This window comes from Staurois parvus, unplaced genomic scaffold (genome assembly GCF_062004578.1).
Source record: "Staurois parvus isolate SC_StPar_1 unplaced genomic scaffold, SC_StPar_1.0 ptg000647l, whole genome shotgun sequence".
In the NCBI taxonomy this organism is placed as follows: domain Eukaryota; kingdom Metazoa; phylum Chordata; class Amphibia; order Anura; family Ranidae; genus Staurois; species Staurois parvus.
This window is the reverse complement of record NW_028318443.1, coordinates 278,996-306,862: the sequence shown is the minus strand read 5'-3', so window position 1 is coordinate 306,862 and position 27,867 is coordinate 278,996. Positions and strand designations below refer to the sequence as shown.

Genomic DNA, 27,867 nt, shown 5'->3' with positions numbered 1-27,867 from the left:
TCTATTTAAATGCGTCTATTATTTGGTTATGGATGTTTACTGCCTCGTGGTACATTGGGCCATTAGAGCTGGCCCTATTGAGTTCAGTACCCTCTGGAACCAATTTGTGGATGAAAATATGGCTGCCCTTAGACCCTAGAGGGTGATGTTAGATGGGTACAAACAAAGCACTCTCAGACATCTGCTTGGGCCAGTACATACTTAAAGAGGAATGGCTCATTGTGTGGTTAGGCCAAGGGTTTCTAAGCTGTCCATTCTCCAATCCCACCGATGCAAAAGGCCTGGTGGTACATTGGGCCTTTAGTGCTGGCTCTGTTGGGGTCAGTGCTATTTGGAATAAATCTATGGATGAAAATATGGCTGCCCTTAGACCCTAGAGGGTGATGTTAGATGGGTAAAATCAAAGCACTCTCAGACATCTGCTTGGGCCAGTACTTACTTAAACAGGAATGGCTCATTGTGTGTTTAGGCCAAGGGTTTCTAAGCTGTCCATTCTCCAATCCCACCGATGCAAAAGGCCTGGTGGTACATTGGGCCTTTAGTGTTGGCCCTGTTGGGGTCAGTGCTATCTGGAACAAATTTATGGATGAAAATATGGCTGCCCTTGGACCCTAGAGGGTGATGCTATATGGGTATAATCACAGCACCCTCAGACATCTCAACAGACCAGTGCATACCTAAACAGGAATGGCTCATTGTGTGCTAAAGACTTGGGTTTCTAAGAGTCCAGTTCCCACCAATGCATTTCAGCCGGAGGTGTCTGCTCAATCCAGCCAAAAAATAGCTGGATTGTGAAACTGTCTATGGACATCTTTACACTCACTGAAGATTATTCAATGTAGCAACTCACTGGTGGGTAACAGCTTAATTGTTGGGACCCTGTTGGGGTCCAAAAAGGCAAATTTGTGCAAGGGAAAAAGTACCTTCTCCTTCTTTTTTTTTTTTTGCTGTATCTAAACTTTCTTCTCACTTCCTGTTGAGTCTCCTGGAAATATCTCCAAAGTGAAAGGAAATTCCCACTTAGAGAATTGTCATGGGAATAAGTGCCCCCATCAAAAGATTGTGAGTTGTCAACAGTGCCACCTGGAAAATGTATTATGTTTCCACCACTTTTTATCCTTCTGAGAATGACCCTTCTATGTTATCCAAAAATAGGGGCTAGGGATACAGTTTAAAGTGGCTGTAAACATCAGATATGAAATATGAAAAAAGCATTTCCTTCCATAGTGTGTGCTTGCCTCAATCCAAAGTACTAATTGTCATTTCTGTCTGCTGCCCCGTTACTCTGCTATAGGCTTAAGTCACTTCTGATGGGTTTTCCTGACACCAAGAGAACAATGGGGACAGAGGAAGGAACAGTCTGTGATTGACAGCCTCAAGTCTGTTCTTATGTGCTGTGTGAAGGGGGTGTGTCCCTTCCCTCCAATTAGATCTCAGAGCTCTCCTTACTGAGTGTAACTTCATAGATGCTGTGTAAATTCTGCACGTTGAATGGATGTAGGGGAAAGACGGCTATAGATAAACAGGTACAACTTATGTAGGATGATTTGTTTAATCTCTGTGTATCATCTGAGGCCAGTCAGTTCACTGGTACACTAAACACCGGAGTGACCATAGGGGTTCCCTATCAAAGTAACTTCACTTAAAAGTGGTTGTAAACCCTCTCATATAGCCAGTGGAGTGACTTGCCTCAGATGATACACAGAGATGAAATAAATCCTTCTACATAGGAGTTACTTATTTATCTGCAGTCTTCACTTTTGTACATCCTTTCAAAATGGCTGATTTTATGTAAAACCTGTCCCCATTTGTCAGTATCACAGAGGAGGGGGCAGGGAGCCGCAGTTAGAGCTCTGTGAGAGCTGATTGAAACAGAGGGACACACGCCAGGAGCTGTGCTGTAAATTCACAAGCTGTGTGCTGAGCTCTAATGAGCTCTCCTCCCTGACACAAATTTTATCTTGTGTTGGAAGAATTCTCCAGACGTGACACATGCTGATAAGAGAGGAACGAAGCACCAGAGAGAAGCAACACTTGGAGCAGGGGCGGACTGACAACTCATGGGGCCCCCGGGCAATAGGGGATCATGGGGCCCCTGTGTCCTTGCCCAAACTCAAAAAAGCCTATGAAAAAGGTACCAGGGGCATCTTATGGGGCCCCCTACTGACCCTGGGCCCTCGGGCAGTCCGCCCCTGACTTGGAGCTTTGGAGATAGACAAGGAAACACTACACATATACAGTATGTGCTTTGTTCAGATTTCATGACTGAGGTTTACAACCAACTTAACCCCTTGCCGCCGACGTCACACAAATATGCGGCCTCACGGAACTGAGTTTTTTTTCCGTGGGGCCGCATATTTGCATACCTGTCTTTGTGCTGGGAGCACACCGCTCGGCGCGCTCCCAGCACAAAGGCCGGGGTGTCACTGAGAGCCCCGGGTCCTGTTCTAACGATCGGGACCCGGGACTCCCGATTCTGGGTCACTTGATTGCTGTGATAGCCTCTGATTGGCTATCACAGTGATCAGTCACTGTACAGCTCGGCCCCCTTGCTTTTTTCTCTCTCTCTAAATGGGGAAGAGAGATACATTGTATCTCTCTAACTCCTGGTATAGAGAGAGAAAAAAATGTTTGTAAAAAAAAAGAAAAAAAGAAGATAACTAAATAAATATTAAAAAGAAAAGAAAAAATAATGAAAGATACCTGGATCAAGGTTTGATCTAGTTCAGTGCCAGAGTTAGTGTTTGGGTCAAAGGTCAGGATTTCAAAAAAAATTTTGGAATCAGTGTCAGTTAGTGTCAATGTCAGTGTGTTTTAGGTAAAAAAGACAAAAACAAAATGCGCACTTATGTTTCTGGGCTGTACTACGGGTACAAACAACAAATAACATACACATATATGGTATCGCTGTGATCCTCAAGAGCTGGAGAATTTATTTTGGGTTGTTCTTTGGTGGTAGGTTATGGTCGTAACAAGAAACACACAGCTAAACTAAAAAAAAATTGATTTTTTTTACTATTTTGGGCCAGTTTTCCTTTGAGAATGAAAAAAAAAATCCATTACCATTTACCGCCAAATGAAAGCCCAATTTGTCCTGAACAAAATCAAGGTATAATTCACCTGGATGTACAAAGTAGTTGTGATGATACGGACGGTTTTACTATCACCTGTCAATGTAGTAGAATTGTGCTTAGGCATTTAGATTTGTTTTACCCTTAGGTGTGGAGCTGTTAAGGACCAACCTCAGTGTAACCAAAGTATTGAGTAAACTTTATTCAAAATTACAGTGGGGCAAAAAAGTATTTAGTCAGCCACCAATTGTGCAAGTTCTCCCACTTAAAAAGATGAGAGAGGCCTGTAATTGGCATCATAGGTAGACCTCAACTATGAGAGACAAAATGAGAAAAAAAATCCAGACAATCCCATTGGCTGATTTGGAAAGAATTTATTTGCAAATTATGGTGGAAAATTAGTATTTGGTCACCTACAAACAAGCAAGATTTCTGGCTCTCACAGACCTGTACCTTCTTCTTTAAGAGGCTCCTCTGTCCTGCACTCATTACCTGTATCAATGGCACCTGTTTGAACTTGTTATCAGTATAAAAGACACCTGTCCACAACCTCAAACAGTCACACTCCAAACTCCACTATGGTGAAGACCAAAGAGCTGTCAAAGGACACCAGAAACAAAATTGTAGACCTGCACCAGGCTGGGAAGACTGAATTTGCAATAGGCAAGCAGCTTGGTGTGAACAAATCAACTGTGGGAGCAATAATTAGAAAATGGAAGACATACAAGACCACTGATAATCTCCCTCGATCTGGGGCTCCACGCAAGATCTCACCCCGTGGGGTCAAAATGATCACAAGAACGGTGAGCAAAAATCACAGGACCACACAGGGGGACCTAGTGAATGACCTGCAGAGAGCTGGGACCAACGTAACAAAGGCTACCATCAGTAACACACTACGCTGCCAGGGACTCAGATCCTGCAGTGCCAGATGTGTCCCCCTGCTTAAGCCAGTACATGTCCGGGCCCGTCTGAAGTTTGCTAGAGAGCATTTGGATGATCCAGAAGAGGATTGGGAGAATGTCATATGGTCAGATGAAACCAAAATAGAACTGTTTGGTAGAAACACAACTCCTCATGTTTGAAGGAGAGAGAATGCTGAGTTGCATCCAAAGAACACCATACCTACTGTGAAGCATGGGGGTTGCAACATCATGCTTTGGGGCTGTTTCTCCGCAAAGGGACCAGGACGACTGATCCATGTACAGGACAGAATGAATGGGGCCATGTATCGTGAGATTTTGAGTGCAAACCTCCTTCCATCAGCAAGGGCATTGCAGATGAAACGTGGCTGGGTCTTCCAACATGACAATAATCCCAAACATACCGACCGGGCAACGAAGGAGTGGCTTCGTAAGAAGCATTTCAAGGTCCTGGAGTGGCCTAGCCAGTCTCCAGATCTCAACCCCATAGAAAACCTTTGGAGGGAGTTGAAAGTCCGCGTTGCCCAGCGACAGCCCCAAAACATCACTTCTCTAGAGGAGATCTGCATGGAGGATGGGCCAACATACCAGCAACAGTGTGTGCCAACCTTGTGAAAACTTACAGGAAACGTTTGACCTCTGTCATTGCCAACAAAGGATATATAACAAAGTATTGAGATGAACTTTTGATATTGACCAAATACTTATTTTCCACCATAATTTGCAAATAAATTCTTTCCAAATCAGCCAATGTGATTGTCTGGATTTTTTTTTCTCATTTTGTCTCTCATAGTTGAGGTCTCCCTATGATGCCAATTACAGGCCTCTCTCATCTTTTTAAGTGGGAGAACTTGTACAATTGGTGGCTGACTAAATACTTTTTTGCCCCACTGTATATCAAAAAGTGCAATCACGCCGCCTGTAGCATAATATAAAAGAATCGTCCAACCACCACTTATAAAAGCAAGGATTGACAGCCACTTCACTGGGTATATGTAAGGTTTTACATCTACTTTAATAACATTAACAAGTCCTATTTTTTACTGCCCAGGCCAGTTAAATTTGTCAGTTTGGCCACAAAACTGCTGCTCAACTACAGTTCTACCTGCTGACATTTATACTGGACCTAACATGTGAATTCTATGCCATTCCTGCTCCCCGAGAGCTTAGTAGGAGGGTAAGTCTGCTATAGTCTCCTGGTCCATGTTCCAGCTTTGTAATAAGAAAAAGCTGTGGGACACAGCAGTGAGCCAATCTCATGTGCAATTACAATCAGTGGTGTATTTAGTTCTCGCGCTGCCCTAGGCAACACTAAACTTGGGTGCTCCCCACCACCAACACTGGCACCTCCAACCCCCTCCGGCCTCTGCCGCAACCCTCCATCATCTCACCCACAGAGACAGATATTCAAGCACTAACTTACCCCACTCTGGAAAGCAGTTGGCCATCCCCAGAGCCAAGCCCAGTGTCTTCCTAGTGTGGGAACTCTGCTTACACCCTCCACGAGTGCTTAGCCTCCTCGGATTCCATGGCGGAGCACAGTCAGTGCCTCACCAGGTCGCCATCTCTGGCATGTGTGTCCCTTCTTCTTGGGGGCAGCACCTCCCCCCCCAAAAAAATTGCCACCCAAGGCAAATGCCTTGCTTGCCTCACGGTAAATACACCGCTGATTACAACTCTGGAGGAGTTCCGTATACCAACTGAATACAAAATGCTCCCTTGGGTGTCATGTTTACATTTTTTCTTTTTTTTTGCAAAATTTTTAAAGTACTAGCTAGCTGAAGGTTAAACTATATCAAGTTTTTTATTATTATCACAAAACTGCAAAAAGGTCTTGAAAAATGGTATATATAAATTTTTGGGGGCCAGTAATGTTGAGGAGGATAATGGAGATCTTTTACAGTTTTCTCTGACCACCAATCTGAGGAGGAAGAAAATGGCTTTTTTAAAGGCAGCTGACCACCAATGTGAGCAGCAACAGGGTTTATTGGAGGCAGTGAATCACCAGTGGTATCGGGGGGCTATTAAAATGAGTAATACAGACCACTCAACACCAGCATGGGAAGCAGTGGGGCTCAGTGAAGGTAGGTGGCCACCAGTGGTGTGAGGGGCTAATATAAAATGTGTAATATTGGCCACTGATCACCAGTGTAAAAGCCTGTGTGGTCAGGCCATTATAAGTGTGTAATAAAACCTGAGAAGCAATGGGGTTCATTGGAAGCAGCTGACCACCAGTGATGAAGGAGGCAATTATAAGTGTGTAATACAAGCCACTAACCACCAACATGAGGAGAAATGGGATTCAATTGAGGAGGCTGACCATCAGTGATGTAAGGTGGGTATTATAAGTCTGTAATACAGGATACTGACTACCAATGTCATGATCAATAGGGTTCATTGGAGGCAGTTAACCACAAGTAGTGTAAGGGGCTATATAACTACACAATACAGGCCACTGACCACCAACAAGAGGATCAATGCGGTACATTGGAGTCAGCTGATTACCAGTAGTGTAGGGGCTATTATAAGTGTGTAATACAGGCCACTGACCACCAACCTGAGAAGCAACAGGGATTATTGGAGGATTATTGGAGGCAGCAGACCACCACTGGGGTAGGGGGATATTGTAAATGTGCAAAACAGGCCACTGGCCACCTTGACAAGCAATGGAATTCATGGCAAGCAGCTGACCATCGTTAGTAAGGAACTATTATACATGTGTAGTACCACCAACAAGAAAATCAATAGGGTTTATCAAAGGGAGCTTACCACCAGTGGTGTAGGGTGCTATTGTAAGCATGCAATAAACATCAGTGGTCACCAATGCATTCCTCCCAACTTTCCAGGAATCAAAAGATGTACACCTTTCAGCAGCAGAAAACAGTCCTAGTCTGATTCTAATGTCGAGATTCTCAACAAAAATCTATGACTGCCCCTGTGGAAATTTTGGCAAAGATCTACAGTGAGCTACCTTGACATGTTACACAATTTCGAAGAGCTGTCACAAACAGTGGATGAAGGTACAGTGGTACAGTCACCAGCGATGAATTGTTCTCAGCTACAGGGGTGAACTGACCATTTGGAAACTCGGGCACTGCCCGAGGGCCCGGGGTCAGTAGGGGGCCCCATGAGATGCCCCTGGTACCTTTTTCATAGGCTTTTTGAGTTTGGGCAAGGACACAGGGGCCTCATAATCCCCTATTGCCCGGGGACCCCATAAGTTGTCAGTCTGCCGCTGTTTAGCTAGTGCAGTTTATCCCATACTCATATATGTGATTATTCCCCATTTCCTGTTTCCGTGTCAATTTTTGGAAGCAGCCCTGTGACCCAAAAAAGTGTAATTGGTGATCGTTATATAAAAACAAGTGCAGCTTATAGCTGGGATTAACTGCACTGACTAAGAACTAATAATTGCTGGTGACTGTTCCAAAGCACCTTTATCCACTATTCATCACAGCTCTATGATACCTTGTTACACAATGTGACAAAAACCTTACACGCCACTATGAATCAAACACTAAAACCAGACAATTAAATAAATATCACCCCCAAAAAAGTGATATAAGTAGCTGCTACAGCACTAAAACCCCATCTCACATGCGTGCAAAATCAAAATATAAAGCTATAATATATGTTCTGTCTCTCCAATCTAAGAATTGATAGTGTGATCTCTGTAACTTACAGTTGTGATGAGATAGCAATAACTTCAACCTCAGTTGGATACCACAGTCAGTGACTCAATGAGAATGACATCTTGTAGAGCTTGTGAAGTTTATTCCATAAACTGAGATAATCTTACAACAATGAACATTCGATAGGTCAAAAGATTATAATGTTTCTGCTTCTTGCCATGAGGCTTGCTGCAATGCTCTACTGGGAAAAGGGGTGGGATATCTATACAACATTAACTAAACCAAAGGAAAGGGAGGGGCAGAGACAAGATATAGAAAACACTTAAAGGAATATGACAGTCAATATGACAGACATGTGAAACATGACAGTTTATGTGTGTGTGGCGCTACACATCCATTTTAAGTGTATCAATTATGTTAATATATTAAATAAATTTGAAAGAAATTAAGATAAAAAAGAAAATAAGAAAAAGTCGCAATATATTTCTTCTAAAAAAATCCTTCTTCCTGTGACCACCAGTGCGGCTAACATAGAAATAGTGCACAATTCCTCCACAAGATATCTGCTCACCACCTGGAGTATGGGCACACGGAGACTTGTCTCGTCACTCCTCAAGCTCTACTCTCTGTTCCAGCACTGACTTTCCCTTAGAGTTTCCATAGCCAAGGCCAGAGCTCGTCCTCCTGCAGACGCTCAGCCTGTGCTAGCAGCAGGGGCGGACTGACCATTTAGGCACTCGGGCACTGCCCGTGGGCCCAGGGTCAGTAGGGGGCCCCATGAGATGCCCCTGGTACCTTTTCATGGGCTTTTTTGAGTGTGGGCGAGGACACAGGTGCCCTATGATTTCCTATTGCCCGGGGCCCCATGAGTTGTCAGTCCACTCCTGGCTAGCAGTATAGAGCACTTCGGGCTTGTTGTGGAGAGAAGCTGGGACCGTGTTAGTGTGGCAGAAGGAGCACTCACCCCAACTCCAGCAGTGACAACATCCTCTTACTGAAAGATTACCAACGACCAAAGGGGTTTCTTGAAGTGAGCCATTTGGAGGTACTACTTATCAAGTTGATCTTCAGAGTCCATTGGGACCAAAAGTGTGGTTAGACCAAACATTATATGAAGTGAGGTCACACTACTTGTTCTGTCTCTCCAATCAAAGCATTGATAGTGTGATCTCTGTAACTTACAGTTGTGATGAGATAGTGATAACTTCAACCTCAGTTGGATACCACAGTCAGTGACTCAATGAGAATGACATCTTGTAGATCTTGTGAAGTTTATTCCATAAACTGAGAGAATCTTACAACAATGAACATTCCATAGGTCAAAAGATCATAATGTTTCTGCTTCATGCCATGAGGCTTGCTGCAATGCATTCCTGGGAAAGGGGTGGGATATCTATACATCATTAACTAAACCAAAGGAAAGGGAGGAGCAGAGACAAGATATAGAAAACACTTAAAGGTATATGACAGTCAATATGACAGTCATGTGAAACATGACACTACTGGAGGTGAGCAGATATCTGGTGGAGGAATTGTGCACTATTTCTATGTTAGAAAGGTGGTCACAGGAAGAAGGATTTTTTCAGAAGAAATATATTGGGACTTTTTCTTATTTTCTTTCTTATCTTATTTTCTTTCATATTTATTTAATATATTCACATAATATATATACAGTGGGGCAAAAAAGTATTTAGTCAGCCACCATTTGTGCAAGTTCTCCCACTTAAAAAGATGAGAGAGGCCTGTAATTGGCATCATAGGTAGACCTCAACTATGAGAGACAAAATGAGAAAAAAAAATCCAGACAATCACATTGGCTGATTTGGAAAGAATTTATTTGCAAATTATGGTGGAAAATAAGTATTTGGTCAATATCAAAAGTTCATCTCAATACTTTGTTATATATCCTTTGTTGGCAATGACAGAGGTCAGACGTTTCCTGTAAGTCCTCACAAGGTTGGCACACACTGTTGCTGGTATGTTGGCCCATCCTCCATGCAGATCTCCTCTAGAGATGTGATGTTTTGGGGCTGTCGCTGGGCAACACGGACTTTCAACTCCCTCCAAAGGTTTTCTATGGGGTTGAGATCTGGAAACTGGCTAGGCCACTCCAGGAACTTGAAATGCTTCTTACGAAGCCACTCTGTCGTTGCCCGGGCGGTATGTTTGGGATCATTGTCATGTCGGAAGACCCAGCCACGTTTCATCTTCAATGCCCTTGCTGATGGAAGGAGGTTTGCACTCAAAATCTCACGATACATGGCCCCATTCATTCTGTCCTGTACATGGATCAGTTGTCCTGGTCCCTTTGCGGAGAAACAGCCCCAAAGCATGATGTTGCCACCCCCATGCTTCACAGTAGGTATGGTGCTCTTTGGATGCAACTCAGCATTCTCTCTCCTCCAAACACGACGTGTTGTGTTTTTACCAAACAGTTCTATTTAGGTTTCATCTGACCATATGACATTCTCCCAATCCTCTTCTGGATCATCCAAATGCTCTCTAGCAAACTTCAGATGGGCCCGGACATGTACTGGCTTAAGCAGGGGGACACGTCTGGCACTGCAGGATCTGAGTCCCTGGCGGCGTAGTGTGTTACTGATGGTAGCCTTTGTTACATTGGTCCCAGCTCTCTGCAGGTCATTCACTAGGTCCCCCCGTGTGGTCCTGGGATTTTTGCTCACCGTTCTTGTGATCATTTTGACCCCACGGGGTGAGATCTTGCGTGGAGCCCCAGATCAAGGGATATTATCAGTGGTCTTGTATGTCTTCCATTTTCTAATTATTGCTCCCACAGTTGATTTGTTCACACCAAGCTGCTTGCCTATTGCAGATTCAGTCTTCCCAGCCTGGTGCAGGTCTACAATTTTGTTTCTGGTGACCTTCGACAGCTCTCTGGTCTTCACCATAGTGGAGTTTGGAGTGTGACTGTTTGAGGTTGTGGACAGGTGTCTTTTATACTGATAACAAGTTCAAACAGGTGCCATTGATACAGGTAATGAGTGCAGGACAGAGGAGCCTCTTAAAGAAGAAGGTACAGGTCTGTGAGAGCCAGAAATCTTGCTTGTCTGTAGGTGACCAAATACTTATTTTCCACCATAATTTGCAAATAAATTCTTTCCAAATCAGCCAATGTGATTGTCTGGATTTTTTTTCTCATTTTGTCTCTCATAGTTGAGGTCTACCTATGATGCCAATTACAGGCCTCTCTCATCTTTTTAAGTGGGAGAACTTGCACAATTGGTGGTGACTAAATACTCTTTTGCCCCACTGTATATTCACATAATTGATACACTTAAAATTGATGTGTAGCGCTGCACAGATATATATTATAGCTTTATACCTTGTTATTAACCCCCAGCCAGCCATTGATTACACATAAGGATTTATCAAAAGCCATTCCACAAATGGATGCAGTCAGATTTCAAGTGGCAAGTGGCCTGAATGGGAAAAGCAGAGAAATCCAACCTTTTAGGATTCTAGCCAGAACTAACCCACTCAATGAGATAAATCTTGCCTCTTCAGTGTCGTTACAATCCCACAAAGATGTGCAGTTCTTGCGTTTGGCTCCTCCAGGCAACAGGCACCTTCGGGGGATTGAACTCCATACAGACAGGCTCTGTGACATCAAAATAGGTCGGACCAGAATGTCTCCAGGACTGAACCATACTACACATCAGTGTGCCTGTTCCATATGTTGGTGGCCTGTGGTGGAAGCCTTGCAACATTGCCAACATTCAAGACTTCTGTTCCGAAGTTCTGATCATATAACATGTATATAAAGCAAATGTATATAAATGTATAAATGTATATAAAGCAAAACAATTTCTGGGTACATTTTGCCCAAATATTTTACCCACACACCTTACTTCTTAACAAGGGAGAGGAGGGTTCTTTTTGGTGCACATATATCTGGCCGAAAAAACAAGACCTGGTCACACTTGGACGTGGCCCAAGCTCAAAGAATTAGTAAGCAAATATCACATTTTCACATTAACACAAACCTACAACAATCAACATGGAGAAAAAAGAGAAAATTCAAAAAATACCACTCCCAACTAATGTATGCTACGCGTTTCGTGCCCGAGCACGTTATCAAAGGACCCGTTGATAACGTGCTTGGGCATGAAACACGTTAGGGAGGAGCCAGGGTGGTGACATCACGCCGCACAGGCCACGTGTCAGGCCAGCGGCCACCTTTACTTCTGTCACACCATATTGTGAGTGCTTTTCTATTGTGGATCTGCTTTTACTTGGATATTAATAAACATACTACACTATCAGCACTTTTTGTTTGGGCTCATTTGATTGCGAGCCCCCCCCCCCCCCCCTTAGGGTGGATTCTTGTCCTGTTCTGCATCTGATATTGAGAGTGACCCCCCTGGTGGTTGTACATGGTACCTGTTACCTGGAGAGTGATCCCCCTGCTGGATGGATGAGTGTTCCTGATCCCTGGAGAATGATGACCATTTGATTACCTGTCTTTTGGTTGGTTGGCCAGATGATCTTTGGATTTTCATCTTTCCATATCCAGAGGACCAGGAGTGGTTTAAATACTCAAAAGCGTAATACATTGTGCTAACTGGTTGGTGCAATGTACACTTATTTTCACATCACTGGAGTCACGTTTTTCACCTCAATATAAAGTTTGGGACTTATGTGCTTATTGTTAATATTAAGGTTACTACCTGCACAGGGAACGTCCGCAGACGTTCATCGCACTTTAACCAGTTGCTGACCGCAGATAGCCGAATGACGGCTACACTGCGGCTGGCCAGTTCTGGGAGGGCGTCATATGACATCCTCCCAGAACGCGCTCTCCCGGGGGCGCGCACCTGGCCATCTCCGTGATAGTTGTGTCCTACGGACACAGCTGATCACGTGATGTGGTAAAAGGCCAATCACAGCAGCCTTTTACCACATGATCAGCCATGTCCAATGACACGCTGATCACCGGGAAATGCAATTGCCGGTTCTCGGCTGCACTTTCCTCATGTTGTCAGCTCGTGAGGAAAGTACTGCAGAGAACAGGCAGTTGTTAGAGCAGGTTTTGGCACTGCTCATCAGGGCACTGATGATCTGTGCCCTGATGATCGGTGCCCAGCAGTGCCACCCACTAGTTCCGCCCACATGTGCCCAGCAGTGCCACCCACTAGTTCCGCCCACATGTGCCCAGCAGTGTCCACCAGTGCCATCCAGAAGTGCCACCCACCTGTGCCCACCCACCTGTGCCCACCAGTGCCACCCACCAGTGCCCATCAGTGCAGCCCAGCAGTGCTGCTAGTCAGTGCCCAGCGGCTGTGCCAGTCAGTGCCCAGCAGTTGCACCAGTCAATGCCTAACAGTGCCGCCAGTCAATACCTAGCAGTGCTGCCAGTCAGTGCCCAGCAGTGATGCCAGTCAGTGCCACCTATCAGTGCTGTCTATCAGTACCCATCATCAGTGCCGCCTATCAGTGCCACCTATCAGTGCTGCCTAGGTGTGACACCTCATTAGTGCTGAATGAGGAAAGAACAAAGAGAGGGCGCACAGGCCTAGTGCTTTACCATAAAAAATGTTTAATAAGAAATAAAGTAGGTGTTGTACTCACAAACGACAATAAAGTCAAGGCATGTCATAAGGGAACAGCTGGGTCAACACCGCACTGAGTAACAGTCCGTAATGGGGAGTGTAGACATCCAATAAGCTGATGTGTTTTGAGGACTTGCCTCTTCCTCAGAGCCATGTCCCCAAAACGCGTCAACCTATTGGATGTCTACACTCCCCATTGCGGGAAATTTGAAATTTTTAAAAAATGTCATTTTTGCTGTCATTGCTGTTTCAATGCATTTCACATATATTTTGTCCCTACTGCTTTGTCTTGTCCCCTGCCTGCATTTTGAATGTTCTTTCTGCCTGGAAACTTAGAAAAGTCCATGGCGTCCAAAAAGCGTCCCTTTAGGTCCAAAGTGGTTTTAGACCGGCTAGAGAACAGCGATAGTAAATCAGAACCACTTGCAGAATTGAGTGATAATGATTTGTGGGGGAAATTCCTCATCAGACACTGAAAACGATTCTGTGACTGAGCTCAGCGATGTGAGAACTTGGCGCTATATTTCACATTTCAGTGTTTTTGGTTTGATTATATTATTGAATTAAATTTATTATTATTATATTATTATTTTTTATGATTATTTATTAAATTATAATTTATGATTTCGTGTTTCAACTTTTATCATACCCGGGATGTTTAGTAGACTCTTGTTCGGACAGATTTCAGTGAATTATTCCTAAAAATTACAGGCCGACAATAAAAAAACCACATATTTCCATGCAAAAAAATGGTACCGCTTTCAGCACAAAAAATCGGAAAGAATCATACCCCCGAGGAGGTTAATAAAGAAGGGACATGCATGCCATGGGAACCAGGTGGGATCTGAGAGAGGTTGTGGGCTGCTTGATGGTGTATGTAGAGCCCGACTCTCATTCCCAGGGAGGTCTGAGGCTGTGAAGATGGGTGTCTTTTTCTCTATCGCCAGAGGGGGGGTAGTGGAAGGCTCTCCCAGGTGGGGGGCAGGGGTGTTGTTGGTCAATGCCAGGCGTTCTCCCGGGAGGGGGAGGGGGAGGGGGGTGCTGGTCGGTGTCCATGGGGGAAGACGATTTTTGCGTTGTCTAGGGCAGCACAAAACCTAAATACACCATTGGCCAGCGCTGATCTGTGTTTTTTGGTGAGGGGGGCAGTTCCTCTGTTAGAACACAACAGCACGACGGGGGAGATCACCACACTAACATCGCTAAGTTAGTACGGCAACCTCAGTTTTTTTCTTATTCAGCCCACTTCTAGTTTTTACATTAGTGTCACACAACTGGCATTCTACAAGAGCTCACTACCACCGAAACCTGACATACAGCCAATCGGTTGCAGCGCTGATCAGTGTATTCTGGCAAGAAAGGATCTCCGCTGTCAGAATACAATAACACAGAAGGGAGGATTCTTCTATTCACCTTGCTGGTGTGAATGGGGGGGGGATCCATTTGATGTTTCATTCAGCCTGCTGGAATGTCAGAATGTACAGCAATGGAGCTGAACATTAGACTAGGATAAAGTGGGACTTGTTGGATTGGTAAATGTGTTTATTGCCAATAGACATACAGTATCAAAAGGTAGCAGGCATTCAAAGAGTTTTTTTTCCCAATGGGATACAGTAGTGGTGCTTACTACAGTGATTTCAACTTCCTTGTGAATCCCACAGTTATGGGGCATAGATACTTACATTGATCCAAGCTGTACAAATTGCCGTACCTAAACGTCTACAAGCTACTTGTAGGCGGGTTGAAGTATGTCCTAGTTAGGTGCTGCCCCGGACTGGAGTGTAAGGGTTAATGCCTTTCTCACTTCTTTAGTTTTGGCGGGAGTTACGTTGGGTGGGGGGCCCATGGAACCCAGCTCACTTTGGAGAGGTGGGGAGACCCCTGTCTCAGCTCCCCATATCCCTATTATGTGTAAGTTACCCTGTGCCTGTTAGGGGTAAAGGGTGATCTGTCCTAATATAGCGTGGGCTTTGTCCCAGACTGTGTAGACATGTTTAGAAGATAGGTGGGGGTTGTGGATTGTTTAATGTTATGTGTATTAACTTAGTTAGGGGGGGGGGGGTGCCTCCAGCAGCCCTCCCTCCTGATGGGACTGTCTGCTGATGTATATCTTATTAGATTGCCCCACCCTGTGTCATTATGCAGGGAGGGGGGATTGTCCCCTTGTCCCTTGAGTGTATATATCTTGTATCTGTATTCAAATAAACTAGTCTACCTTCTGGATTAATTCAAGATTGGTGTCTTCTATGGTCTGCTGTGGTGTCTGTTGTCGGTGTCCGGACAGGGAAGCGGTATTCTACTAGAAGTACCCAAGCGCAGTCTGGGGTCTGTCCGTTACAGCGGGTAATGTTTATGTCCAACCCACTGATCCTGTGATATAAAAGATGGACAGTGGTCTGAAGAGAAAAAGGGGGGGGGGGGGAGAGAAGAACAAAGAAAGAGAGAAGATTGAGAAGGTGCAGCAGGGGGTAGTACAAGAATGTTGCCTGCTGCTGCCGTAACATAGAATGTCCTCTGTACCTGGGGTTCGCCCCCGAAGACACCAGTTGCTAGAAAATGCCACTCATGGACCTGTAGCATATAGACTCTACCTTTTGCAGGTATGCCAGGGCAGCACATAGCCTGAGTTAAGAGTAGGGACAGAATTCTGTTTTGCTTGTTGGACATTGAGATGTTCATTTTGCACTTTTCCAAGTAAAGCTTCTCCTTCTGGGGTTTTCAAATCCAGACACACGGAGATAAGAAGTGATGTGTATAAATAACTCTGTGAACATTAAGTAGCACAGCCACTTACAGCAGACAGCAGCACATCCCTACACCAGTATATGCTGAAATTACCACATGTTCCTATATAAACATAAAGTATGACATGTCAGCATTCATATAATATTACAGCATTGTACATTCTGTTTATATATAATATCTTAGATACACAGAATATAACTGGATACTAACATTTATAGGTAAAGTTGATCCAGGAAATATCCAATTGCCTCTCGAGGGATCAGGAAGGAATTTTTTTTCCCTGCTTTTTTGCTCCTAAATTGGATCATGCTTTGCTGGGTTTTTTTTTTACCTTCCTCTGGATCAACTGTGGGTGTAGGATTATAACTTTTTTTTCTATGGTTGAACTGGATGGACTTTTGTCTTTTCTCAGCCAGACTAACTATGTAATTGTATATTTCTAGCCCTGCCACATATTTTACAGGCACAATGTAGCTGCCAACTGAAAAATTGTTAAAAAATTTTCCAGACCACTGGACGTCGAAGTCTAGCAGTTGTCAGACAATATTTTTCCCTTAGTGGAACACGTCACATTCGGTCATTCAAGTCACTGGGCCCCCTAACCCCACATTTTGCAGACAGACAGCAATGGCAGATAGAGTATAGGCTTCCTTTAAAACCCAGAACCCAGGCAGGTAATGAATCCTAAACATTTTGCTTCCTCCTAGCGCCTAGCCTATAAAGGGATAATGTAATCCGGAATTTAGTGGAGGTCCTTGTGATAGTGGTGTCTACTACAGTGATTTCCAGCTTCTAGAGCAGCGGTTCTCAACCTGTGGGTCATGACCCCTTTGGGGGTCGAACAACCCTTTCACAGGGGTCTCCTAAGACCATCGGAAAACACATATTTCCGATGGTCTTAGGAACCGAGATACCGCTCCTCTATCAGTCTCCAGGCGGGTCCGCCCACATGCAGATACGTCCACATTTCCCTGGACCGCGATGTGTGTGCGGGATGACATGCCGCCCCTGTCATCTGGCCACATCCCCATGATCACTCAACAGCTCCGCCTCCTCGCCAGTGATTGGCCGCCGGAACTGTAGCTCAGGAGAGGCACACAGGCGGCCAATCACCGGCGAGGAGGTGGAGCTTGGAGAGGAGGAGCCAAGCAGCAGCGCGAAGATCAAAGAAGATCGAGCGAGGGAGTGGCCGGAGAAGGAAGACAGCTGACAGGTAAGTGTCTGTAGCGTAAGGATGGTGCTGCTGCAGCCAGGTATGCTGGCTGTATATGAGAGAGGGAGGGAGCGAGCCCAGGCTGGAGCAGCAGTCAGCAAGGTAAGTATCATTGGTGTCAGTGGGAGGAATAGTGCCCCATCATTGGTGTCACTAATACTAATGATGGGGCACTATTCCTCCCACTGACACCAATGATGGGGCACTATTCCCCCCCCCCACTGACACCAACGATGGGGAGCTATTCCTCCCCCCACTGACACCAACGATGGGGCACTATTCCTCCCCCCACTGACACCAACGATGGGGCACTATTCCTCCCACTGATACCAATGATGGGGCACTATTCCCCCCCCCCACTGACACCAACGATGGGGAGCTATTCCTCCCCCCACTGACACCAACGATGGGGCACTATTCCTCCCCCCACTGACACCAACGATGGGGCACTATTCCTCCCACTGATACCAATGATGGGGCACTATTCCTCCCACTGACACCAACGATGGGGCACTATCCCCCCCCCACTGACACCAATGATGGGGCACGATTCCCCCCCACACTAGTATCAATGATGGGGCACTATTCCCCCCCCCCCACTGACACCAATGATGGGGCACTATTCCTCCCACACTGACACCAATGATGGGGCACTATTCCTCCCACTGACACCAACAATGTGGCACTATTCCTCCCACTGATACCAATGTTGGGACACTTTTCCTCCCACTGATACCAATGATGGGGCACTATTCCTCCCACTGATACCAATGATGGGGCACTATTCCTCCCACTGACACCAATGATGGGGCACTATTCCTCCCACTGATACCAATGATGGGGCACTATTCCTCCCATTGATACCAATGATGGGGCACTATTCCTCCCACTGATACCAATGATGGGGCGCTATTCCTACCACTGATACCAATGATGGGGCACTATTCCTCCCACTGACACCAATGATAGGGCGCTATTCCTCCCACTGATACCAATGATGGGGCACTATTCCTCCCACTGACACCAATGATGGGGCACTATTCCTCCCACTAATACCAATGATGGGGATTATTCCTCCCATTGATACCAATGATGGGGCACTATTCCTCCCACTGATACCAATGATGGGGCACTATTCCTCCCACTGATACCAATGATGGGACACTATTCCTCCCACTGATACCAATGATGGGACACTATTCCTCCCACTGACATTAGTGATGTGGCACTACTCCTCTCACTGACACCAATGATGTGGCACTACTCCTCCCACTGCAAAATTACAGTTATGAAGTAGCAACGAAAATAATTTTATGGTTGGCGGTCACCACAACATGAGGAACTGTATTAAAGGGTCGCGGCATTAGGAAGGTTGAGAACCACTGGTCTAGAGGGATCCCATAGGTATGGCACATACATGCTCACATTGATCCAAACTGGGTCAATGTAACTATGGAAAAATTGCCATACCTGGTTTCAGGTTAGTAAGTTATTCAGACATTCCCACATTGTACATGATTTGCCTCACCAATAACACTGTTCAACAAATTTTTATTTTTTGCCAGTTTTGGAAACAAAAGGATCCATTTCTTAATGAATTTCACATTCTGAGTTCAAATATAACAATGAAATTTGTCAATTGGCTCTAGTTTTTCTGTAAACGGAAAGTTTTCTACTATAGGCGTAATGACTACATAATGCACAATAATTATATAGATAGATGTCTTTCCACAAATATAAAGCAAGTGATATTGACTACATAACAAAGCCTAAATGGCATAATATATTGCATAGGATTACCAAGAAAAATTATAGCCATAAGCTAAGTTGAATCATTTTAATACTTAGGATTCTCACTAGTTTTGTCTTCAGTTTGTGTCGGTTTTGCTTCTCTTGGCTTTTCTCTTGTATTCGAGGAAAGGGCTATCTCTTACAACTGCACGTGACTACACGCTTCAGGTTCTTCCTCACTTGACTCAACCACGAAGGATTCTGGTGCTTTAGGAATTGGTAGCCCCTCTCCATGAGGAACTGGACGTATTGCCGATGGAATATTTGGATAGTGCACAGATAACTTTTTCTTCTTATTTAGCCCTTTTACAATTGGAGGCACCATACAAAAGTAACAATTACTAACATGATCTGTTGGCTCTCTCCAAATCATTGGCACAGCGAAAGGCATAGATGCCTTTTTTCCCATTCAACCATTGCTCCAGTGCCGTCCCACAAGAATTGCAGCATATATGTGGTGCCCAGCTCTTGTCCTGGTCTCCTATCTTGCAGCCAAAATACAAGTTGTAGGCTTTCTTAATCATTCCTGTTATCCTCCTTTTTTGTGAGATAAAAGTTATTTCACCGCAGATATAGCAGAAATTATCTGCTTTATTCACACAAGTTCGAGGCATTACTGAGTAGCCTATATAAGCATAAAACGAAATGTAAAGACGCTGTCGAACTCCAATCAGCTACAGATACTGCAGCTTTTATGCAGTGAAGTGATGCAATTAAAGGCTAATATTGCATCATCTCAGTATACATGCAATTTTCTATTGGTCACCAGTATCAATTGCGCAATATGCAGCTGAAGTTGCATCATAATTTTGAATGGCTTACGTCATTAGATGGGTGAATATATCATGGAAACTAGAGCCAATCAACATTTTTTAGGGTCATTTTCGTTTTCAGCACCCCAAAATGATGTAAGATTAGCTAATTTTATGCCCAAAACTTTTTACCTGTTGAACAGTGTAATCTAAGCAAAGAAAAGACTTATTTATATTGTAACCCTACTTTTTCTGTTTTGGATAGAGCCATGAAGAGTTAGAACCCCCATCTGTCTTTCTATCTACTTGGCACATTGACTGTGATGCCAAGTTTTTCCCTATATGCCTAATTTGCATGCCAGCTTGTTCCTGGTATATCAGCAAGCACACGAAGAGCTGCAGGTTTAACGATTGAGAAAGACTAAGTGACCAGCTGTTATCACTTTAATAAGAAACTATCAGCAATTCTGCGGAAAACAGCTACGACATTGAATTCTGCGTTCTGGCTACTTGACTGTGCAGGCACCTTTTTGGATTGTAACCCTATTCTCGTCCTCAGTTGGAGTCTGTCCCGGCCATCACCTCCCTGTCCCCATCGCACCCTACAATAGTATAATTGCCTATTTTGGTCCACTTTCACTTTCTTTCTTTCTTTGACTGTCTTTCGATTCCTCTCTAACCACAGCCTGAATCCTGTCTGCCCCAATCTTTCCAAATTTCTGATTATTTTCTGAGATAATCTCCCTTTTCTCATCACATCTTCCCTTGTGTTCCAGCTCTTAAGCCTTAAACTAACAATTCTCTGTTCATTGTGTCCTGCCCGTGTTATGATGCAGTAATCTCTTCATCTCCATCTATTATCCTTCGCCTCGGTAAAATTTTCAAAGCACAGAGGTTGGACGTTGAATGACGCAGGTGGTGATGTTTGGTGGGGTCCCAGGGTTGGCCCGGGGCTTGTGGGGGGGAACGGGCGCTTGGTTGGGTGTTCTTCTGTGTCTTATGGCTCTGGTGTACCAGTCGATTCATCTGGACAGTCTTCAGAGGGAACTTTCTCTAGTTCACAAGAGTCGAGAAGCCTCCAAGCTGCAGGTGAGTGAAAGTTCACTTTAAATTTGCACAGGTTTTGTTGTTTTCTGATTTCATTGGCTCTCACTGCTGGTAATATAGATTTTTATTGCACACCTTCCACTGGGTGAAAAGAAAATACAGACCCCATTACTGGGTTCTCCTTTTAAAAATACTCCTTAACTGACTATTACATTGATCTACAGGAGTGATTCCCAATCTTAGTCCTCAAGTATACCCAACAGGTCATGCTTTCAGAATTTCCTTTACCTTACACAGGTGCTATCCAAGGGAAATTACCAAAACATGGCCTACTGGGGTTACTTGAAGACTGAGGTTGGGAACTAGTGATCTAGAGTCTTGAATATGTTTTGAACCACCTACTTGCAAAAGGTGCGCAGACCAAGACATGCCTTAAAGTTTATCAACAGCAACAGATATCTCCTGCTCATGAGTGTAATAGCCCATTACAGGTATAGATGTTACTCAACGTCACAAGGTAATCACTCCAAGCATTGCTGCCCTCTAGGACTGGGGATGTCCTGAAGCCTCTAAAAAAAATGAACAAAAGAGGGAGCACCAGCCTAGTGCATATCCTACAAAACCTTTTTGGCTCTGATAAAGAAGGATATTCTTTCGAAACGCGTCAGTGATTTGGGACCCTGGTGAGGTCCTTCTACATTATGGAGACTGCTGAGTCTAGAACTACGGAGCTTGATGAGTGTCTCGATAAGCGATTATAATTCATATACTTATGAGTAGAACTTATGTAGAGTTTTTAATACATTTTGTGGGATAATAAAGTAGGCTGGTGTGCAGTCTTTTGTTTGTTTTTATAGATGCCTTGAAGTTTACTTGCTTAATTTTACCAGCTTTAAAAATATTGAGACCAAAGGAGGTCAGGAATCTTTATTTTTCAGGAGGTCAACAATGGCAGCCCTGTATTTCTCTTAGTAGAGTTTTTCTTTAAAAGGTAACACCAGCTAAAACTCGTTGGGTTTGATTTACTAAAATTGGAGAGTGCAAAATCTGGTGCAGCTTTGCATGGTAGCCAATCAGCTTCTAACTTTAGCTTGTTCAATTAAGCTTTGACAAAAAACCTGGAAGCCGATTGGATTCTATGCAAAGCTCCACCAGATTTTGCACTCTCCAGTTTCAGTAAATAACCCCATTGTGTAGCTATGGTTGGAGATGGACTGAATCATACTACAGCAGCCTTTCTTAACCTTTTTACCTCAGAAAAACCCTCAAAATATTTTTGGGTCTTGGTGATCCCCTGAAAAATTAATTATGGGGTCACTGGGAAGAATGTCCCTTACTTTTGTGGTCCTTGGGAGCTCTTTATGTTGTTGATCAGTAGGAAGAATTCCCCTTATATTGGTGACCAGTGGGAAAAATGCCCCCTTACATAGGTGGCCATTGGGAAGAATGCCCCCTTACATTGGTGGAGAGTGGAAAGAATGCTCCTTACATTGGTGATCAGTGGGAAGAATGCTCCTTACATTGGTGGCCATCGGAAAGAATGCCCCTTACATTGGTGGCTATTGGGAAGAATGCCCCTTACTTTGGTGGTCACTGGTTAGAATGCCCCTTACAATGGTGGCCATTGGGAAAAATGCCCCCATACTTTGGTGGTCATTGGGAAGAATGCCCCTTACAACGGTGGTCAGTGGGAAGAATACCCCTTACTTTAGTTACATTATGAAGAATGGAAGTCAATGAGTGACATCCCCTTTATGAGTTGTGTTGTTTGAATATTATTATTATTATTATACAGGATTTATATAGCGCCAACAGTTCGCTCAGCGCTGTACATTATAATGGGAGACAGTACAGTAACAATACAATTCAATACACGAGGGGTTCGAGGGCCCTGCTCCTTGGAGCTTACAATCTAGGAGGGAGGGGATAGTGGTACAGGAGGAAATAACTGTGGGGGATGGAGTGGTAGGAGGAGTGGAGGAGATCGGCAATTAGCTGAGGGCTGGGTAGGCTTCACTGAAGAGATGGGTTTTCAGGGTGCGCCTAAAGATGAGGAGGGTAGGTGACAGTCTCATGGATTGGGGTAGGGAGTTCCAGAGGATGGGGAAGCCCTGGAAAAGTCCTGGAGACGGGCATGGGAGGAGGAGACCAGGGAACTAGAGAGTAGGAGGTCTGGTGAGGAGCGGAGAGTACGTTTTGGGTAGTATATGGATACCAGATCGGTGATGTAGTTTGGGGCAGTGTTATGAACAGCTTTGTACGTCAATGTTAGTAATTTGAATTTTATGTGTTGGGCAATCGGAAGCCAGTGGAGGGATTGGCAGAGGGGGATGGAGGACACTGAGTGGAGGCCAGTGGAGGGATTGGCAGAGAGGAGTGGCAGATACAGAGCAGTATTCATGATGGACTAGAGCGGGGATAGCCTGCGGTGAGGTAGGCCAATGAGGAGGGAGTTACAGTAGTCGAGGCGAGATATAACCAGGGAGGGAATAAGTTGCTTAGTGATTTCCGGGGTTAGGAACGGGCGTATTTTGGAGATGTTGCGGAGGTGAAGTCTACATGAGTATGTCAGAGATTGGACCTCGGGCTGGAAGGACAGATTGGAGTCTAGAATGACACCAAGTACTGTCATGTTGGCATCATACCGCTGAGCGATTTGCAGGGAATTTTGTCAAATAGGCTACAATTTGGCAAATATTCTGAACCTGAATACCAGTGGAGTCAATGGTGACCAGATTCAGATGGACGGTCTACACTGTACTAATTTCCCAGCTGTGGTATTTTAAATTTACCACTGGGAATCCCGGGTAGGATTCCTGGTAGTAACTTTAAATTACCTCCACCAGGAACCTGTCATTTAGTGGTGGGAGTGTGGTGTATATAGATCAGTAAGCAGTTGTAATTGGCATGGACTACCTCATTGGACACTGTGATTGATGTGGTGTAACTCGCTGGGCATCGTGATTATTGCTGGATTAACTTTGATGAGAAATATTAGACTTTATTTTTAAAGTCAGTTAGTTAGTGTTAGTTCGTTTCATTCCCTTTGTGGGAATGAGTTCACTGCCAAACCCCTCTACTACCTTGGGAATTCCTGGGGGGGGATGAAGGATATTTGGACAACCCAAAATTTTAAAGGGGTAATGCAAGATACGCCCCCCCCCCCCCATGTTACCCCAACTCCTTTTTGCTGGAAACAGAGGTGGGAAAGAGGCCTGTGGTGGGACATTAGAGTGTAAGCTCCTCTGGTGCAGAGACTGATGTGAATTGTTCAGTATTCTCTGTACAGCACTGTGGTATATGTTAGGGCTATATAACTGTATAATAAAAGTGTATGAGTGTGGGGGGACCAAGGACGGACTGACAACTCATGGGGCCCCCGGGCAATAGGGGATCATGGGGCCCCTGTGTCCTTGCCCAAACTCAAAAAAGCCTATGAAAAAGGTACCAGGGGCATCTCATGGGGCCCCCTACTGACCCCGGGCCCTCGGGCAGTGCCCGAGTTTCCCAATGGTCAGTCAGCCCCTGGGGGGGACATTAGAGTGTAAGCTCCTCTGAGGCAGAGACTGATGTGAATTGTTCAGTATTCTCTGTACAGCACTGCGGTATATGTAAGAGCTATATAAATGTATAATAATAGTGTGTGAGTGTGGGGGTACATTAGAGTGTAAGCTCCTCTGGTGCAAAGACTCATGTGACTGGCTCAGTATTCTCTGTACAGCGCTGCAGTATATGTCAAAGCTATATACTGTAAATATAATAGTGTGTGAGTGTGGGGGGACATTAGAGTGTAAGCTCCTCTGGTGCAGAGACTGATATGCATTGTTCAGTATTCTCTATACAGCACTGAGGTATATGTAAGAGCTATATAAATGTATAATAATAATAGTGTGTGACTGTGGGGGAGGGGACCAGGGGCGGACTGACCATTTGGAGACTCGGGCACTGCCCGAGGGCCCGGGGTCAGTAGGGGGCCCCATGAGATGCCCCTGGTACCTTTTTCATAGGCTTTTTTGAGTTTGGGCAAGGACACAGGGGCCCCATGATCCCCTATTGCCCGGGGGCCCCATGAGTTGTCAGTCCGCCCCTGCAGGGGACATTAGAGTGTAAGCTCCTCTGGTGCAAAGACTCATGTGACTGGCTCAGTATTCTCTGTACTGCACTGCGGTATATGTCAGAGCTATATAAATGTATAATATTAGTGTGTGGCTGTGGTTAGACATTAGAGTGTAAGCTCCTCTGGTGCAAAGACTTGTGTGACTGGCTCAGTGTTCTCTGTACAGCACTGCGGTATATGTCAGAGCTATATAAATGTATAATAATAGTGTGTGAGTGTGGGAGAGCATTAGAGTGTAAGCTCCTCTGGTGCAAAGACTTGTGTGACTGGCTCATTGTTCTCTGTACAGCACTGCGGTATATGTCAGAGCTATATAAATGTATAATAATAATAATGTATGACTGTCGAGGGACATTAGAGTGTAAGCTCCTCTGGTGCAGAGACTGATGTGACTGGCTTTGTGTCCTCTGTACAGCACTGCGGTATATGTCAGAGCTATATAGATGAATCACAACAAGGCCCCTTGTGCACAGGGTTGTCTAACTGCTGTGTGTACATCCTGGCATTTTAGTGTGCCTGGGGGGGACAGGTGCAGCATCCTGCAGCCGGTCAATGTAGGGATTGCCGTCAGCCTGAGGACTTGCATTTGTACATGATGTAACAAGTAACCCTGTTTACGTTCACCTTGCAATTGAGATGAGCTACTTCTGACTTGGGTTTGAATTTCTTTTGCATTCCCATTGCATTCCCATTGTAGAATATCATTTCTGCCTTACTGTAGAGGACATTGTATTAAAATACATGATACTTGTGAACCTATATAGCCTCTGCACTAAACTGAATCCAATATACGTTTTTAATAAATAAGGATTTTGCTGCTTCATGGAAGGGATATTAAATGTCTTGATCGTGATCAGACTGTAGCAAATCACAAGGTGAGAGGCTGCAGCAGAGGCTGATCTGTGTCAGACATTTGTGAACACAGCTAAAAAAAAATACACAGGCATGATTGTATCAGAATAAAGATGGCTCTGTCCCAAAGGAGAGAGAAGTAGATGAGGGCATTGCCGGAGATGTACTGTGATCTCTGTGAAAGGTAATAACTACATGGAAGTGATACACCTACTCATTACTTAGAATGCATTCACTAAACTTGAAGAAATACACTGCTCAAAAAAATTAAAGGAATGCTTTTTAATCAGAGTATAGCATCCTAGCAACAAATAACACTAGGTTCAGCAGAGGGGGTTGTTAATTAGTTTCAGCTGCTTTGGTGTTAATGAAATTAACAACAGGTGCATTAGATGGGCAACAATGAGACGACCCCCAAAACAGGAATGGTTTTACAGGTGGAGGTCACTGACAATTTTTTCCCTACTCATCTTTTCTGACTAGTTTTGCATTTGGCTAGGGTCAGTGTCACTACTGGAAGCATGAGGCCATACCTGGACCCTACAGAGGTTGTACAGGCAGTCCACCTCCTCCAGGATGGCACATCAATACATACCATTGCCAGAAGGTTTGCTGTGTCTCCCAGCACAGTCTCAAGAGCATGGAGGAGATTCCAGGAGACAGGAAGTTACTCTAGGAGAGCTGGTCAGGGTTGTAGAAGGTCCTTAACCCATCAGCAGGACCGGTATCTGCTCCTTTGTGCAAGGAGGAACAGGATGAGCCCTGCCAGAGCCCTACAAAATGACCTCCAGTAGGCCACTGGTGTGAATGTCTCTGACCAAACAATCAGAAACAGACTTCGTGAGGGTGGCCTGAGGGCCCAACGTCCTCTAGTGGGCCCTGTGCTCACTGCCCGGCACCATAGAGCTCAGTTGGCATTTGCCATTGAACACCAGAATTGGCAGGTCCACCACTGGCACCCTGTGCTTTTCACAGATGAGCAAAATGCGATATCTCCTGCGCTCCAGGACCCAGACCGGTGGTGAGTAGATGGAACAAACTCCAAAAAAGGAAGGAACCACCAAAATAGACAAGGTCGTGCAGCTCCACACCAAGGCTGGGGAAGCCCAAACGAAACTGTGAGGAAGAACAACAAAAAGAAGCGCACCAACCTTGCGCATTACCTCAGTAACCAAAATTTATTGAATAAAAGAATGGTACTCACAAACAGCGAATAAAAACAGGCATGTAAGTCCTCAAAGGGACTTTAAAGGCAAGATGCAAATGCGAATCCCATCATGGAGGAAGCCACTCAGTACAGCTGACGCGTTTCGAAGGACAAACCTTCTTCCTCAGAGCTGACTAGACTGAGAGTGTATGTTCCCATTTATGCCTCCAGATTGAAATAAGGCCCTCCCCAATGGGTTGGGCTGTCCTGGGCAGGGAGGAGGGGCTCGGGTGTCACCAAGATACAATAAATAATCATCAAGATTTCATAAAACCATATAAATAGTAGACATAAAGGATAGAATAGAAATATACCGTATATACATATATGAAATCAATTAATACTACAAAATTCATTCATTAATACGTACATTAATACATTCACAGATGAGAGCAGGTTTCCCCTGAGCACATGTGACAGACATGAAAGGGTCTGGAGAATTCGTGGAGAACGTTCTGCTGCCTATAACATGGTTCAGCATGAACGTTTTGTTGGTGGGTCAGTGATGGTCTGGGAAGGCATATCCATGGAGGAACGCACAGACCTCTACAGGCTAGACAATGGCACCCTGACTGCCATTAGGTATCGGGATGAAATCCTTGGACCTATTGTCAGACCCTACGCTGGTGCAGTGGGTCCTGGGTTCCTCCTGGTGCAGTGGGTCCTGGGTTCCTCCTGGTGCAGTGGGTCCTGGGTTCCTCCTGGTGCAGTGGGTCCTGGGTTCCTCCTGGTGCAGGACAATGCCCAGCCTCATGTGGTGAGAGTATGCAGGCAGTTCCTGGAGGATGAAGGAATTGATACCATTGAATGGCCCCTACGCTAGCCTAACCTAAATCCAATAGTACACCTCTGGGATGTCATGTTTCGGTCCATCCGACGCCACCAGGTTGCACCTCAGACTGTCCAGGAGCTCAGTGATGCCCTAGTCCAGATCTGGGAGGAAATCC

The 27,867-nt window shown here is 44.9% G+C and overlaps 1 protein-coding gene across 1 annotated transcript in view; it reads left to right on the top strand.

Moving 5' to 3' along the window:
* The window catches only part of LOC149448930 (tumor necrosis factor ligand superfamily member 12-like), a 100,394-nt gene that overhangs the window by 37,466 nt on the left and 35,061 nt on the right, over positions 1–27,867 (top strand). Inside the window, exon 8 of the mRNA XM_089693996.1 lies at positions 20,604–20,786. Coding sequence (XP_089550122.1) covers positions 20,604–20,786 — 183 coding nt within the window. The remainder of the gene's footprint in view (positions 1–20,603; positions 20,787–27,867) is intronic.